At 43.6% G+C, this 16,422-nt stretch overlaps 1 protein-coding gene across 10 annotated transcripts in view; it reads left to right on the top strand.

Moving 5' to 3' along the window:
• The window catches only part of macf1a (microtubule actin crosslinking factor 1a), a 413,795-nt gene that overhangs the window by 189,231 nt on the left and 208,142 nt on the right, over nucleotides 1–16,422 (top strand). For all 10 annotated transcript variants that reach the window (XM_060942802.1, XM_060942796.1, XM_060942794.1 and 7 more), the window contains one exon: nucleotides 12,032–12,093. In XM_060942802.1, the coding sequence (XP_060798785.1) occupies nucleotides 12,032–12,093 (62 nt within the window). The remainder of the gene's footprint in view (nucleotides 1–12,031; nucleotides 12,094–16,422) is intronic.

Here is a 16,422-nt window from a genome sequence, read left to right as displayed (position 1 = left end):
ATTATTTAATATCAGAATAGTATAAATGTTATGAGGTCATCGTTCTTTGCAAAAGCTTTACGTTTTATCGTACAATGATTGTATATACTTATTGTTTTGTTGTCTACTTTTACACTCTGCTACACCAAAACGACCGAGTTTCCATTCAGGGAATAAACGTTGCCGTTATTACCTTGACCGATTTTGGATTTTTTTTTTTTTTTGTAAATTATAATTTTGCTGAAGCTGAGGTAAACTTGGGCAGTGAGGTAAATCTGTGGCAGTGTAATGGAGCGTACACACCGGATGAGACTAGCATTGATGTGGTCACCAGAGACCACTGAATGTCAGTGAAATTCAGCGACTTGTGGCGGCGACGACAGGCGAAATAGCCGTTGGTGACCAAAGTGGGCGGGTACAGAGTTTAACCTTAACTGTGAGGCAACACGATTGAGGCGACTACCAATGGGAGCAAAGGATACAGTTGCGTGATAGATGACACCAACATGGAGTTATAAATAATCTACAAAGTGATGGGCGTCAATCAAATCGTTTTATATATGGACGGCCCTTAAGACAAGTCACGATTGTAAACCGTGCGCTTAGCTTGTGTTGATAAAGACATACTAACGCAGCTGTTGAGCTAAAGGGAGATTTTCTTCGCGACAGCTCGCGAAGCAAGCTAGTCTAGTCCATAGCATTGACTGACTGACTGAAATCATATTCTTACTCATTCATTCAGTATTTACTCTAATAGACTCTTCTGTATAAAAAAAAAGTTATTCCATGAAATCAAGTCGTACATGAGCTGATGGCCAACGAGGTGCCGAGCGCGGAGTTGGCTATAAGCCATGTATGACGATATTGAGTGGAATAACTGGTTTATTCTATGAACATTTCACTGGATTTTGAGGGAGGGAGCGTGTTTGTTTGTTTTTTGCAAATTCGATAAATGAAAACTTCATACAAAACGTCGGGCAAAATAATTTCCGCTTAGAATGTCACGTTCTTACCATCAAATACTTTAATTCCGTATTTTTTTGAGGGGGGGTGGGTGGGTTGTTTTCGAGTAAAGTTTTTATTTTGTCCTCGGTTGGTTCAGCAACACGGTCCGTCATTTTCTTCTTTCGGGTTTTTTTGCGGTTTGCAAACCAACTTACTTATGCCCCTTTTCCACCAAAGCAGTTCCAGGGCTGGTTCGGGGCCAGTGCTTAGTTTGGAACCGGGTTTTCTGTTTCCACTGACAAAGAACTGGCTCTGGGGCCAGAAAAACCGGTTCCAGGCTAGCACCAACTCTCTGCTGGGCCAGAGGAAAGAACCGCTTACGTCAGCGGGGGGGTGGAGTTGTTAAGACCAACAACAATAACAAGACCGCGAAAGATGGCCATTTTTAAGCGACGAGAAGCCGCAGCTGTACAAATGCGAAGTCATCCATTATTATTATTATTATTATTTTGTTGTTATTGTTGCTGCTGCTGCTTCCGTGGTGTTTTTGCTTCGATATTCGCGCTAAGGTTTATGCAAACGTAGCGACGTAACTGATGTATACAGCGACGTAATGATGTATACAGCGACGTAATGACGTAGCTCCGCGAGCTATGGAAAAGCAAACTGGTTCTCAGCTGGCTCGCAAGTTGAACGAGTTGTGAACCAGCCCTGGAACTGATTTGGTGGAAAAGGGGTATCAGAGGTGCATTACCGCCAGCGGCTAGGCTAGAGTGTGGATCAGGAGATGTTGGGGGGGGGTATTCTTTTAGCTATTTCGATTTCTTATAAACACTCTGTGATGTCAGTGATGTATCTGACTTGATGCGCTCCGCCGTTTTTGTTTTTCTCTACTCATGGTATATGAGCTGATAGCCTAGTAGTAGAGTAGCCAATCGGAGTGCGCGCTTGCTCTTAGCCAGTGAATGTGAAATAGAATAAATACTTGCATACATTGGACTAAATGCAGCTATTTGAGAGCACGTCTGAAGTGCACCTTTTATAATTTGGGAATGTTGAGCGTATTGTGTTGGCTAGAGACACCGTTATACGTTGTACAATGTGGAAGATGTTTTGTAATGATCTTTTTTTTTTGTAGTTAATGATGGATAACATTACAAATTTCCTGTCATTTTGCCAGCATGTTGAATATCTTGAGCGCCAAGTACAGGGTTGTGTCTTAAACCTGCAACGAACAACGCAGGTGTAATAGTGTACATTTATTGCTTAGACGTTACATTTACTGCCCTACAGTTATAAGCGAAAGTTGGCGTGTCTCTGCTGACTGTTTACCAGTTGAATTTCAAGTTGAAAGAACTCACTAGCTTTGTCGTGTTTTTGCAAAGGAGTTGCGGGCCTTTTGGATTTATGGTGCACTAAAAATATTTTTGAACTTTCAAGGCAATATGACTGCCTACTGAAATTAGACATTACAAAGTAGTGGATGTGCAAAATTAACGGACTGATACATTTCAGTTAAGCATAGTGTTAGTGTTTTATGTGTCGAATTATCTGCACGTCGTTCGGCTGCTATGTTTTTAGCAAAGGGAACCTGTGGGTGCCACTGGAACAGTGAGTTCAAATGAAAACTTTGAAGGCTGATACTTGCATGAAAGCAAAGCCGCTTTAGGACGATAAACCAGTTAAACATGTCCTTGGGTGAAAAACTTGCAACCGCCTGTGTTGCAGTTCATGGCTCGCTGTGTGCCAATGATTGAGAGTGGGTGTGTGTTGCTTGCTTGTCTTGAGAAACGTAGTCTCTGCTCCATATTTAGGTGCTCAGATGAAATTCTTGCATTTAAAGTCCTGTTGACCAAACCAAAGCAACTAATCCCTCTGCTCATACAACCCCGATTCCAAAAAAGTTGGGACAAAGTACAAATTGTAAATAAAAACGGAATGCAATAATTTACAAATCTCAAAAACTGATATTGTATTCACAATAGAACATAGACAACATATCAAATGTCGAAAGTGAGACATTTTGAAATTTCATGCCAAATATTGGCTCATTTGAAATTTCATGACAGCAACACATCTCAAAAAAGTTGGGACAGGGGCAATAAGAGCCTGGAAAAGTTAAAGGTACAAAAAAGGAACAGCTGGAGGACCAAATTGCAACTCATTAGGTCAATTGGCAATAGGTCATTAACATGACTGGGTATAAAAAGAGCATCTTGGAGTGGCAGCGGCTCTCAGAAGTAAAGATGGGAAGAGGATCACCAATCCCCCTAATTCTGCGCCGACAAATAGTGGAGCAATATCAGAAAGGAGTTCAACAGTGTAAAATTGCAAAGAGTTTGAACATATCATCATCTACAGTGCATAATATCATCAAAAGATTCAGAGAATCTGGAAGAATCTCTGTGCGTAAGGGTCAAGGCCGGAAAACCATACTGGGTGCCCGTGATCTTCGGGCCCTTAGACGGCACTGCATCACATGCAGGCATGCTTCTGTATTGGAAATCACAAAATGGGCTCAGGAATATTTCCAGAGAACATTATCTGTGAACACAATTCACTGTGCCATCCGCCGTTGCCAGCTAAAACTCTATAGTTCAAAGAAGAAGCCATATCTAAACATGATCCAGAAGTGCAGACGTCTTCTCTGGGCCAAGGCTCATTTAAAATGGACTGTGGCAAAGTGGAAAACTGTTCTGTGGTCAGACGAACCAAAATATGAAGTTCTTTATGGAAATCAGGGACGCCGTGTCATTCGGACTAAAGAGGAGAAGGACGACCCGAGTTGTTATCAGCGCTCAGTTCAGAAGCCTGCATCTCTGATGGTATGGGGTTGCATTAGTGCGTGTGGCATGGGCAGCTTACACATCTGGAAAGACACCATCAATGCTGAAAGGTATATCCAGGTTCTAGAGCAACATATGCTCCCATCCAGACGACGTCTCTTTCAGGGAAGACCTTGCATTTTCCAACATGACAATGCCAAACCACATACTGCATCAATTACAGCATCATGGCTGTGTAGAAGAAGGGTCCGGGTACTGAACTGGCCAGCCTGCAGTCCAGATCTTTCACCCATAGAAAACATTTGGCACATCATAAAACGGAAGATACGACAACAAAGACCCAAGACAGTTGAGCAACTAGAATCCTACATTAGACAAGAATGGGTTAACATTCCTATCCCTAAACTTGAGCAACTTGTCTCCTCAGTCCCCAGACGTTTACAGACTGTTGTAAAGAGAAAAGGGGATGTCTCACAGTGGGAAACATGGCCTTGTCCCAACTTTTTTGAGATGTGTTGTTGTCATGAAATTTAAAAATCACCTAATTTTTCTCTTTAAATGATACATTTTCTCAGTTTAAACATTTGATATGTCATCTATGTTCTATTCTGAATAAAATATGGAATTTTGAAACTTCCACATCATTGCATTCTGTTTTTATTGACAATTTGTACTTTGTCCCAACTTTTTTGGAATCGGGGTTGTAAGACGACGAGTGTTTTTGGTAAGAAATTGGAAAGTGTTCAGTGTTTTTTCTTCCATGTCGACTGGATGTTGACCCTGTGTTCGAGTATGATGTAATGCGTGCATATCTCAGAAACGAAGTGGGCCATTGAGACTCCATACCACATGGCCTCTCTATCACCAAGTTGTCATAGCAACCCCATCAACCGAACAGTGTAAATAGTAGGAGGGGGAACGAGAATGAACGCGGGGGAAGAGAAAACGAGAGCTGGAGCCTGGGATAGATGAAACTCACACTCAGGATGTGGTGTCAGGCTCTATTCTGGGCCCGGCTGCCTCACCGCTCTGGCGTGGTGACGCAGCACTGGATCACCTGCTTAATCTGCTCTGTGCGTTCAACACAGGTTGAGATTTTGGTGTCTTTTCAATTCTTAAAGGTGCTCTTTGCAGACATGCCGACCTTTTATTTTTTTTGAAGGAGATCTGCATTTTGACACTGGAGTACGCTACTACGAGTTATCGCACAAAAAATGTGCCAAGAGTTGCCGTCTTTGCTCTGAATAAAAACCTCAAATTAGCCAGTCGGCGTATGAATTGGGATCGACTGACCGTTGTGCAGATATTAACGGACACCCTGGAAGCTCCACCCCTTCGCCATCTTGCGTTTAATAAAACTGTGTGTACAGGGGTTTTACAGGACCCACCAGCTGTTGCTCATCTGTGTTAGTTAAGCTGTATATACATAAACACAAACGCTTTCTCGTTGATTGCTGTACATGACAGCTTTTTCTGGAAGAGGATGAATGAATGTGTGCATATAAATATTTATAGTGTCTGCAGCTTAAGTTTAAAAAAAAAAGACGAGCAGCAGTTTTCTGCTGTAAGTGCCTGATGGTTACCGTAAAACTGACTGCACGCACTTTTCTCACTTTAACAAGTGATTAGAGAAAGGGCTGGGCTGAACGCACATCCCTTAAAGGGCTGATGACATGAACATGACTCTATGCAATTTTTTAAATAAACTATACAACACGGCAAACATGTTAGATTTCTGTTATAATTACGTGAAAAGAAGGTGTTACGCGAATATCCAACTTTTAATTGCACAGCGCAAGAAAACTGGGTCCGTGGCTCGCGGCCATGTTGTGACGTCAGCGGAAGAACACGCTGCGGTTCACTGGCTGTTCTACTCTGGTTCTACTCAATGGAAATGGCGCATGAAAACGCCGGTGAACTCTAGTGCTAGCTCTTCCTCTTCTGGGAGTCTAGAATTGTATTGATCTCTTCCGAATAGAATCTATGATAGCCTACCCTCTTTACCCTTTGCCTCTCGTTGCTAGGCGGCAGTTACATGAAAGCCGCAAGCTTTCACAAGCAAATACATGACTGATATCACGCCGACTTTATGATTACATTTATGATTATCATGTAGAATCTATAGCTCTACGTACCTTTATCTTATGTCGTTTCACAACACATGTTCTGACAGGAGGACTGTCTTTGGATCCGGCATAGCTACTAGTAGACCCCCTCCGGAATACTGGCAGTGTTGCCAGATTGGGAGGTTTCCCGCCCAGTTGGGCGGTTTCAAGTGCATTTTGGTGGGTTTTGAGCATATTTTGGGCTGGAAAACTTGAGCAGTATCTGGCAACAGATACTGCTGACGTTTTCCAGCCCAAAATATGTTCAAAACCCACCAAAATGCACTTGAAACCGCCCAACTGGGCGGGAAACCTCCCAGTCTGGCAACACTGTGTAGGCACTGCTGATGGTAGTAACACACGTTTGTGCTGAACTGAACACCCAAGAGATTCTTTTAAGCTGGGAAGGGTGTCAAAACAATCCAAATCGAAGTGTTCAGAGCACAGGACGGATGTTGGTGAGGGCTCCCACTTGTCACGAGTGCGCCTGACTTGCTTCACCCACTTCGCATGCAGCTCGGGATCTCTGGGAAACTTGAATAAACTTACCCCATCCTTGTGGGTTTTGGAGCAAAAGCCGGCAACACAACGCGAAGGCATAATAACTATATATAATAATAATGTATAATAATGTCTAATAAAAATACTAATAATGATAAACTGAACACCTGTCGCATCAACAACAAACTGGTAAGTTAGGAGGAAGGTTCTTTCGCTGACGTCATATAGCCCCTCCTCCTCATTCGTCTCCTGGGTGCTGCAGCTCCGTCAAATTTGCCCAAATAGCCGCGTTTTTTTATCATAACTTGTAAAATAGGCGCCTTCGTGAATTAATATATGGATCATCGGGAATTACTTTTTATGTTATAAAACATCACCAAAGATGTCAAAAACGTGTCATCAGCACTTTAAGCCTAGGTCACAACCGGACGTACGATTTTTTGGCCGTGCGATTTTTGGCGTTTCCCAAATTGCTTCTTTTTTTTTTTTTGTTCATGGAAAAAGACGCACGTTGGCCGTAAGTTTGTCTTGCAACCTGAAAAAAACGTAAGCGCCCGTAGAGTTTGTTTGACATGACAAAGAACCTCTGCAGCCGGTCTACGGCTCGAAAATCAGCACGTCACACGCGCGCCCTCCGTGCGTTTCTTGCATTTTTGCACGTAGACCGGTCATAGGAGCACGTACGGCCGGTTGTGACCGAGGCTAACAAGCTCCGCCCCAGACGGAACAGAACCCGATCAACTCTGCCAGCTTTCCGTTAAATGGAGGCTTTGTGTGCAAGTCTAGGGCCGAATCCCATTTCACCCCTTGGACCAACCCCTTGGCCCTTCCCCTCCATTTTGCGCGTTCACGTGAAGGGGTAGGGGTATCCCAATCCCAGTTAACGCGGAGGGGTAGGGGAAGGGGGAGGGCTTCTGTACCCCTCCAAACGGAGATTTTCCTGGAGCTGACTCCGAACGAAGGGGTTTGAGTGATTTCCCACAATGCCATGCGGATTTCAGCGAGATTTCATGCGGATTTCAGAAAGATGGCGGTTCCCGCGGTGAAAGATTGTCATAAATGTATTTTCTCCATTATTTACGTGTTTTAAGTTGTTATCCAGAGGAAACACGCCGCTTGATTCGCTTTCGAGCTGAGAATGAGCAGCGATTTCTGAAATCCAAGCTGCTGCTAAAAAGCTTTGGGAGTGAGTACTGTTTTCGGTTGCTTTACTGCGTACGTTTTGTTCTGTTATTCTCGCTTTTATTGTTTACATGAGTGTTCTGACACCTCATTCTGTCGGATGTGGTGCACGAAGCGCCAAAGATATCCCATTCAGTGGTGTTAGTTAACAAATCACACCCTGCCAGCAGAGATTTCTGGCTCTGACTGTAGCGGCTGGTCGCAGCCAGTGACGCATTTGGTTGCGTTTTGCTAACGTAAACACTGACGGAGGTACGCGATGACGTATGCGATCGTTGAAGGGCTATCCCAATACGTAAGGGTTGAATTTCAAGCCCTATCCCTTGTAGCTCAGTTTCAAGGGGAAGGGCCAAGGGGAAGGCGGAGGGGAAGGGGGAGGGGTAGGGGTAGAAATTAGAATTGGGATTGGGCCTAGAAAGCGCGTACATTTTATTTATTTAAGGGATAAAATCAAACTTTCTTACACACTCAAGTGAGTCTTACAAAAATATTAAAACGGTAAATACAAATTTATGTAATCAGTTTCTTAAAAAGCAGTCTAATATTAAAGATAGTCCTTCATAACCAGTCCAACTGCATTGCAGATCTCCACGTTTTACCAAACCTACACTGATTCCAAGTTTAATCGATCTGGAGCCTCGGATACAGAGAACTGTTGATCGAATGAAGTAGAAGAACACTTTGGTTCTCCGCCAATGTACCAGGCTTGAAATACTTGAGTTCAGGACTCGAACTCAAGTCCGACTTACTGTATGCCGTAATTTTAAAGACTTGTGACTTGACCTGGACTTGAGCGCTGATGACTCAGACTTACCCTGTGTCTGAAATCGCTCCCTACTCACTACATAGGGCATTATATAGTGAGGGCGCCATTTTGTAGTGCTGTCTGAAACGATAGTGAGGATTATTGCACCCTATATAGTGCACTCAAAGTATCCCACAATGCATCATGAAAAGTAGTGTACAACCAATGGTCACTAACCAAGCAATATATCCCATCATGCATTGCGGGCGCGCTGAAAGAAATCAAATTAAAAGTCTCAAATGTGATTTAATAAAAGGCAGCGACAAAGAAGAAAGTATTCAGCCTTGATTTAAAAGAACTGAAAGATGCCGGTACATTGTATTTATTAATGTCGGAAATACGCTCAACATGTATTTATCACAAAAATGCACGCATGTATTTGTTATTTTGAAAACCCACCAGCTGGCTGATCTGGCACGTTTTAATTGTGCGACAGTAATGACGTAAATACCAGCGCAATGGAGTAGTGTCCGAAAGCGTTTTTTCATTTTACCAATGAACTCACTATATAGTCCTCTATATAGTAATTCCCTATATAGTGAGTAGTGAACGAGTGAGCGATTTCAGACGCAGGGTTGGACTCAGACTCCTTAAATTGGAGACAAGGATTTTTTTTTCCTTTTTTTTTTTTGTAAAATGCCATAATAATTTGACATGATTTATATCTACATTCATTTTTATACTAATTTTGTGCAAGAGAATGTTCATACGTCATGTTCAGGAACAAACTAACGCTAATGGTGCTAAAATGCCTGGAGAGAAGCCCCTAGGATTGTCCGCTTTGCTTATACAGACTTCTGATGCAGTGGGAAAAAATGCACTGCTACAGTACGTGTTCCATATGAAGAACTATCGAGGAGACGACCGGGACAACCTCGAACTTCAATCGTCATTTGGCAAGACTCCACCCAGAGAAGGAAGTGACACGCTATGTTCACTGCTCTGTTGATAGTGGGGTTTGCTTGCTGACTGATGAATTAGCGAGTGTTAACCCTCTCTCATGTTATTTGCCCTGTTGATAGTGGGCGGGGCTTGCTGAGCGATGAACAAGCTTTTTATCTGGAGCCTATTAACTAAAATGAGGCAGTCGAGTGGTAACGCTAGTCCGACACAGTAGCAGAGACAACGCTGCAATGTACTAAAACACTCGTTTCTTCTCGCTTAAGCCAGTATCTCACTGGGCTGTGACAGCCTGCGACTAGTTGGAGATGCAACAATTGCGGTAAAATATGCAAATTGGCGACAATTTTCACTTGGAATCGCACTGAATTGATATTCGCATATTTTACCGCAATTGTGTCGCAGCCCAGTGAGATACTGGCTCGCGCTTCCTGTCTCACGGAAACTGACTTGAAGGGTTCATGACAGCTTTGCGACACATTTGCAGCTATTTTGAGAGAAGTTTTGTCTCACTAATTTTTTGAACACGTTCAAAATTTCAGCAACGAAGGAGTGACACTTTGTGACTCATGCGAGGGAATTGACAAGCCCTGCGAATGTTTCAAGACACTTTTTTGAAACTCTCTCGCGAATGACGTTCGCAAGCTGTCGCAGCCCAGTGAGATACGACCCTTAAGCCAGTATCTCACTGGGCTGCGACTGGTTAGACACACAACAATTGCGATAAAGTATGCGAATTAGCGACAATTTTCACTTGGAGTCACACTGAATTGATATTCGCGTATTTTACCGCAATTGTTGTGTCTCCAACTAGTCGCGGGCTGTCGCAGCCCGGCTTTCCCTCAGCAGGCAGAGAAGTACAGGAAGCCTCACGGAAACTGACTTGAGAAGGGTTCGCTACGGCTTTGCGACACCAGCGACGCGTTTGCGGCTATTTTGAGAAATTTTGTCACCCGAATTTTTTGAACACTTTCAAAATTTCAGCGACAAAGGAGCGACACTTTGCGACTCATGCGAGGAAATTGAGAAGCCCCGGGAATGTTTTAAGACACTTTTGAAACTCTCTCGCGAATGACGTTCGCAAGCTGTCGCAGCCCAGTGAGATACGACCCTTAGTTTTGAAGAAAGCTCTGTTAGAAAACGCTGTTTCTCTCTCTCCCACTTCCTCCATACAGTGTAAAAACCAAAGGGCTGACTGAGCCATGTTCAAGTGTGTAATCTTAGGGCGTATTCACACCTACGTTGTTTGGTCCCGACCAAACGAACCAAATTTCCCTTTGTCCGGACCTTTTGGGTTGGTCTGAATACAAACCACCGAACTCTGGTCCGGACCAAACAAGCGGACCGAGACCGAGCTGCAAGGTCGGACTCGGTCCGGACCAAAGGAACCCTGGTGCGGATCTTTTGGAGGTGTGAAAACAGACCGGACCTAATCCGACAGTTTTGCTTTTTTGTACCTCGGGAGCTTCTGTCGTTTGTCGAGCATTATGGGAAACAGAGTCTTTTTTTTTTTTTTTTTTAAAGATATTTTTTTGGGCTTTTTGCACCTTTATTGGATAGGACAGTGTAGAGACAGGAAATGAGCGGGAGAGAGAGACGGGAAGGGATCGGGAAATGACCTCGGGCCGGAATCGAACCCGGGTCGCCCGCATTCATGGTATAGCGCCTTAACCACCTGAGCCACGACGCCCCCGGGAAACAGAGTCTTGACACTCCACCGCAAAGTGCAAACACTGTTTCGGTTGTCAAGGGAACCTTACAACAGTCGTTCAGTCACCAGTGGTAGGCGAGTACAAAAAATGAGTAGGGGGCAAACGTGGGCCGAGGAAGAAACGCGTACCCTTGTGGATATATGGGCAGATGTCCACATATCTGAGCTTTTGGAGAGAACACACAAAAATGCCGACGTGTTTGCTGTATTCAGTGAGAAAATGAAGGAGAAGGGGTTCACGCGCTCCCCAGAACAATGTCGGCTAAAAGTGAAGAAACTCCGTCAGACCTACATTAAAATCAGGGACATTCTTTCAAAAAGTGGCGGTACTAGCGACGCAAAAAAGAAATTCATCTATTACGATGACCTGGATACTATTCTGGGGTCAAAATATAATTGAGGCGTGGCTTTGTTGACAGATTTTGGTCCGCTTACTAAAATGTACAGTGTGAAAGCGAACCGCACCAAAATGAAAAAATAAAAAAAAACATTTGGTTCGGACCAAAGCAAGTGAACTATCGAACTATCCTGGTCTGAATACACCCTTAAAGGCACTTTATTTCCCCCCCATGGCCCGGAAAAGTATTGATGTTGGTCTCAAAGTAATGAAGTCACCAATTATTATTTTCAAGACGTCCTGAAAACCCAAGCTTCCACACAGCTGTCAGATTGAGATGGAGATGTCATGAGTATGTATCATGTTTGACTCATGAGTCTAATTGTCCCACGTGGAGATGTTCAAGGTCAGCGAATATTTAGGTCGTCTAAAACCGACCTGAATTAAACTCGTCTATTTTTGTCTTCCATGAAGTCCAACTGAATATGGCTGTTAGACAGGGAGCATGGTCTGTAATGGGGTAAAAAACCAAAAAACAGTTTGTATTGTGGGATGGTCTGCTGTATAAGCACTGGAGAAGTGACTTTTCCTCACTGTATATTTTTAGAACTTGGTCTGAAAACAAGAGGACGGGGAGGAGCGTCTCTAAATAATACAAGCCACAATAATGACGCTGCAGTTCTCCTGCTGTTCCAGCATTAAATATCTCTCTCTCTTTCTCTTCCCCATCCTTTTTTTTTATCTCTCCCCAATCCCCTCTTTATCTGTCCTCTTTTGCAGATGAGCGAGACCGGGTTCAGAAGAAAACCTTCACAAAATGGGTCAACAAGCACCTTATCAAGGTACAGTCCAACATGCAGTGTTTGTTTTTCTTGTCTTTCTCGTTTTAATATAGATAAGGACTGGCACCATTGAACTGCCTGATGATAAATGTGTGGAACTGATGTGTATTCAAGCCACAATGTATTGATTCAGGTAAATCGCTTTATAAATGTGGCCGTCTCCAAAGCACAGGATATTAAGACATGCATGATGTAAAAAAAATAATAATAATAAGTTTCCAAAAGGTGGCACGGTGGTGTAGTGGTTAGCGCTGTCGTCTCACAGCAAGAAGTCCGGGTTCGAGCCCTGTAGCCGGCGAGGGCCTTTCTGTGTGGAGTTTGCATGTTCTCCCCGTGTCCGCGTGGGTTTCCTCCGGGTGCTCCGGTTTCCCCCACAGTCCAAAGACATGCAGGTTAGGTTAACTGGTGACTCTAAATTGACCGTAGGTGTGAATGTGAGTGTGAATGGTTGTCTGTGTCTATGTGTCAGCCCTGTGATGACCTGGCGACTTGTCCAGGGTGTACCCCGCCTTTCGCCCGTAGTCAGCTGGGATAGGCTCCAGCTTGCCTGCGACCCTGTAGAACAGGATAAAGCGGCTAGAGATAATGAATGAGATGAGAAGTTTCCAAAAGAGCCTACATTGTCCAGCGAGTTAATGACTTGAACCTGTTGAAGTCTTTGGTATGAAATGGATTTAAGCGAGAATAAAATAAAAGCAGCACAGTTGCTGTTCAACCAAACAATGCTACGTTTGTGATGAGTTTTCAAGTTTTTAAACTATTTGTGTATAAAGTACAGATTCTCTCATTTAACATGACTTGCTGTTTTAGTTTGCATTTACCAAACCCTAAACTTAACAAAGGCAAGCATTAATAAACCAGTACAAATGCTAACTAAAATACAAACGCGCATAAAATGCGTATAACTGAGTAAAACTTAAACATGAATATATCTCATCTCATTATCTGTAGCCGCTTTATCCTGTTCTACAGGGTCGCAGGCAAGCTGGAGCCTATCCCAGCTGACTACGGGCGAAAGGCAGGGTACACCCTGGACAAGTCGCCAGGTCATCACAGGGCTGACACATAGACACAGACAACCATTCACACTCACATTCACACCTACGCTCAATTTAGAGTCACCAGTTAACCTAACCTGCATGTCTTTGGACTGTGGGGGAAACCGGAGTACCCGGAGGAAACCCACGCGGACACGGGGAGAACATGCAAACTCCGCACAGAAAGGCCCTCGCTGGCCACGGGGCTCGAACCCGGACCTTCTTGCTGTGAGGTGACAGCGCTAACCACTACACCACCGTACCGCCCACACGAATACATGTAGAACTAAATACCCCAGTGACTTGAGAAAACATGGATCGCGTAATGGGTCTAAAAAGTGAAGCAACCACAGGTCTAGCGCCCCTGCTGGCTGTCTGCAGTATAATCTGTAGCTCCGCCCATCCCCGTGTGCTTCAATGACAAAATAGCTTATATTCCATGTCACTTTTCTCATCTAATCTGGCTTCCTGTCTACAGCGTTTAATTTCTCTAGACTGATATGCACATTCATTTTCCCATGTAAATGAGGTATTACGAAGGTGTAGATACACTTGGGAATGAAGTGATTGGACAGCCTTGGCGATGCATACCGTATTTCAAAATACCGTCCCAACTTCTTCTGGTTTGGGGTTGTAGTAGGATGGCAGGAGGAGCGAATGAAAGAAAGGGGAGGGGGAATAGAAATCCTGGTTGGATGTGACTGATGGACATGGCAGATGAGTCACATGTAAAAATGTGAAAACGTACAAATGTGGCTTCTGTTCAGACCGAGAAGCCTGGTAGATATGGGAGCAAGTCAGACTGAGTTACCTGCCTGAGCACAACCTGACCGACATTTATTAGTAGACGATCATGGATATTTCAGGCCGGTGAATGCAGCTTGTAGGCGGTTTAAAACCTCTGTATCTCCTGAAGCTTTGTAACCTCGCATCGTTCAGTTGTGGAACACATTGTAAGAGACTGCAGTGGCATTGTGCAACAGATTATCAGTCAAATTATTATTAGCAGCAGCTTATCCAGCCAGCAGGCGATGAGCTTATGCCATCATGTGTTGTCCGTCGTCCACATTTCAAAAATCGCTTCTCTTTCAATTCTTCACCGGAAGGTAGGTCTGGCTGGGATGCATGTAGCTTCTACCCCAAATTTGCATAATTGCAATTAATAATGAAGGTATGGAGTAATTAAGCCTGAGTAAGCAGTCTCCACACACACACACACACACACTGCTTCTTCTCCTCCAATTCTTCACCGATTTTTTTTTTTTTTTTTTCCCCTGGCATCAAGGTAGGAATACTTGGGGTGCATATAACTTCTACCCAGATCTGCTTAATTACAATTATTAATGAAATTATGGACTAATTAAGCCTTAATGAGCAGTTTCCACTCAAATCGCTTCTCAGTCAATTCCTCGCTGTTTTGGATTCTTTCTGGAAAATAGGTCAGTATTCCTAGGGTGTATATAAATATATATTAGGGCTGCACAATTAATCGAATTTAATCGAAAATCGCGATTTTGGCTGCCACGATTAAATTAAATGAAAATCACGATTTATTTCCATTTAAAATGCGAGCTCTGCTGCATATCTGATCAAGCACTTTTTGACCAGTACTCCGCCAAACCATTAGGGGGCGAACCGACGCATGTAAGGTTTCATTACTCCGCCTAAATAAGCAAGCAAGCGAAGTGCTTCAGTGCAGCGGTATCCTAGCCTGGCTAACGCGACTTCAGAGCTCTCCGAGCATTTGGTCTGGCCAAGCTATTAAGCCAAACTGTTTCCCAGAGCCCGTGGTTGACGTATGTGATGCGGCGGGGCTAACTGGTAGATTAAACTCTTACCGAAGCCGGTCGGGAGCAAGGCGAAAACGTCCTTCCTTTCAATAAATACCTCCAGGGCTGCTCTTTGCTCCGTTTTCAATGAGAACTTACTCCATGTTCGTAATGTTTCTAGTGAATGAAGTGCTTCCAGCATAGATTCTGTAAACAATCTATGGCTTCCGGTCGCAGTTCTACTACGTCACTGCCTTGAACACGCCTCTACCCAGGGCCGTTGGAGATGCTCAAAGTTGATTGGTTCCCGATTTTTCGGGAGCTTGGAAATGCTGTAGATAGCTTGCCTGGCCAGACTAAGCTCGCAACAGGCCCTCGTGTTACGTCACGCTTAGGATGGGGCAGGCCCAGGCTAGTGGTATCCAGTGTTGCCAGATTGGGCGGTTTTAAATGCATTTTGGCGGATTTGAACATATTTTGGGCTGGAAAACGTCAGCAGTGTCTGGCAACACTGGCGGTATCTTCTTCAAGGGGTGATAGCGTGAGAGTAGGTAACAGATTGAGCGTATTTAGCACTGGAGGCAATGTTGTGACCTGCCTTCGCTCATGTTTAAAGCCAGAGCATGTTGATAGGCTGGTCTTTCTAGCTAAAAACTTGTAGGCCTCAGTATAATGCTATGTAATTGTTGCAATTGAGTTTTCAGTTCCTTCATCCTTTGGTAATTTCTTGGATAAATTTCATTTATTTGTCATTTGGAAATCAGAATTTCTCTTTTTTAAATTTCATTCTGCACTGAAAGCTGTTCATATTGTTTGTTTGAATATAGTGAAATAAAATTTAAGTGATTTCCCTAACATCAAGAATAATCGTGATTAATAATCGCGATTACAATTTTGATCAAGATAATCGTGATTATCATTTTTTCCATAATCGTGCAGCCCTAATATATATTAGATAGATAGATAGATAGATAGATAGATAGATAGATAGATAGATAGATAGATAGATAGATAGATAGATAGCAACATTTATTGCACAAGGTGGCCCACTTTAGATCGTTCCTTCTGGACTTGACGGAGCCAGAGTGAGCTATGCCATCACTGATGATTTCATTATTATTATTAGTAGTAGTAGTATTAGTAGTATATATATATATATTTTTTAAGGATCTATACAGTGAAAGGTAAGATGTATAAGAGAGTAGTGAGACCAGCTGTGATGTATGGATTGGAGACCGTACCCTTAATGAAGAGACAGGAGGCAAAGTTGGAGGTGGCGGAGTTGAGGATGTTAAGGTTTGCGATGGGAGTGACGAGGTTGGACAGGATAAGGAACGAGCACATCAGAGGGGCAGCACATGTGGAGAGCTTGGGAATGAAGCAAAGAGAGATGAGACTGAGATGGTATGGGCACATCCTGAGAAGAGATGCAGAGCATGTGGGAAGGAGAATGTTGAGGATGGAGCTGCCAGGCACATGAAAACGAGGAAGGCCAAAGAGGAGATCCATGGATGTGGTGAGAG

The sequence above is a fragment of the Neoarius graeffei genome, chromosome 16, assembly GCF_027579695.1.
Source record: "Neoarius graeffei isolate fNeoGra1 chromosome 16, fNeoGra1.pri, whole genome shotgun sequence".
Classification (NCBI taxonomy): domain Eukaryota; kingdom Metazoa; phylum Chordata; class Actinopteri; order Siluriformes; family Ariidae; genus Neoarius; species Neoarius graeffei.
The sequence above is the reverse complement of the archived record's forward strand: the minus strand, read 5'-3'. Positions and strand labels throughout refer to the sequence as shown.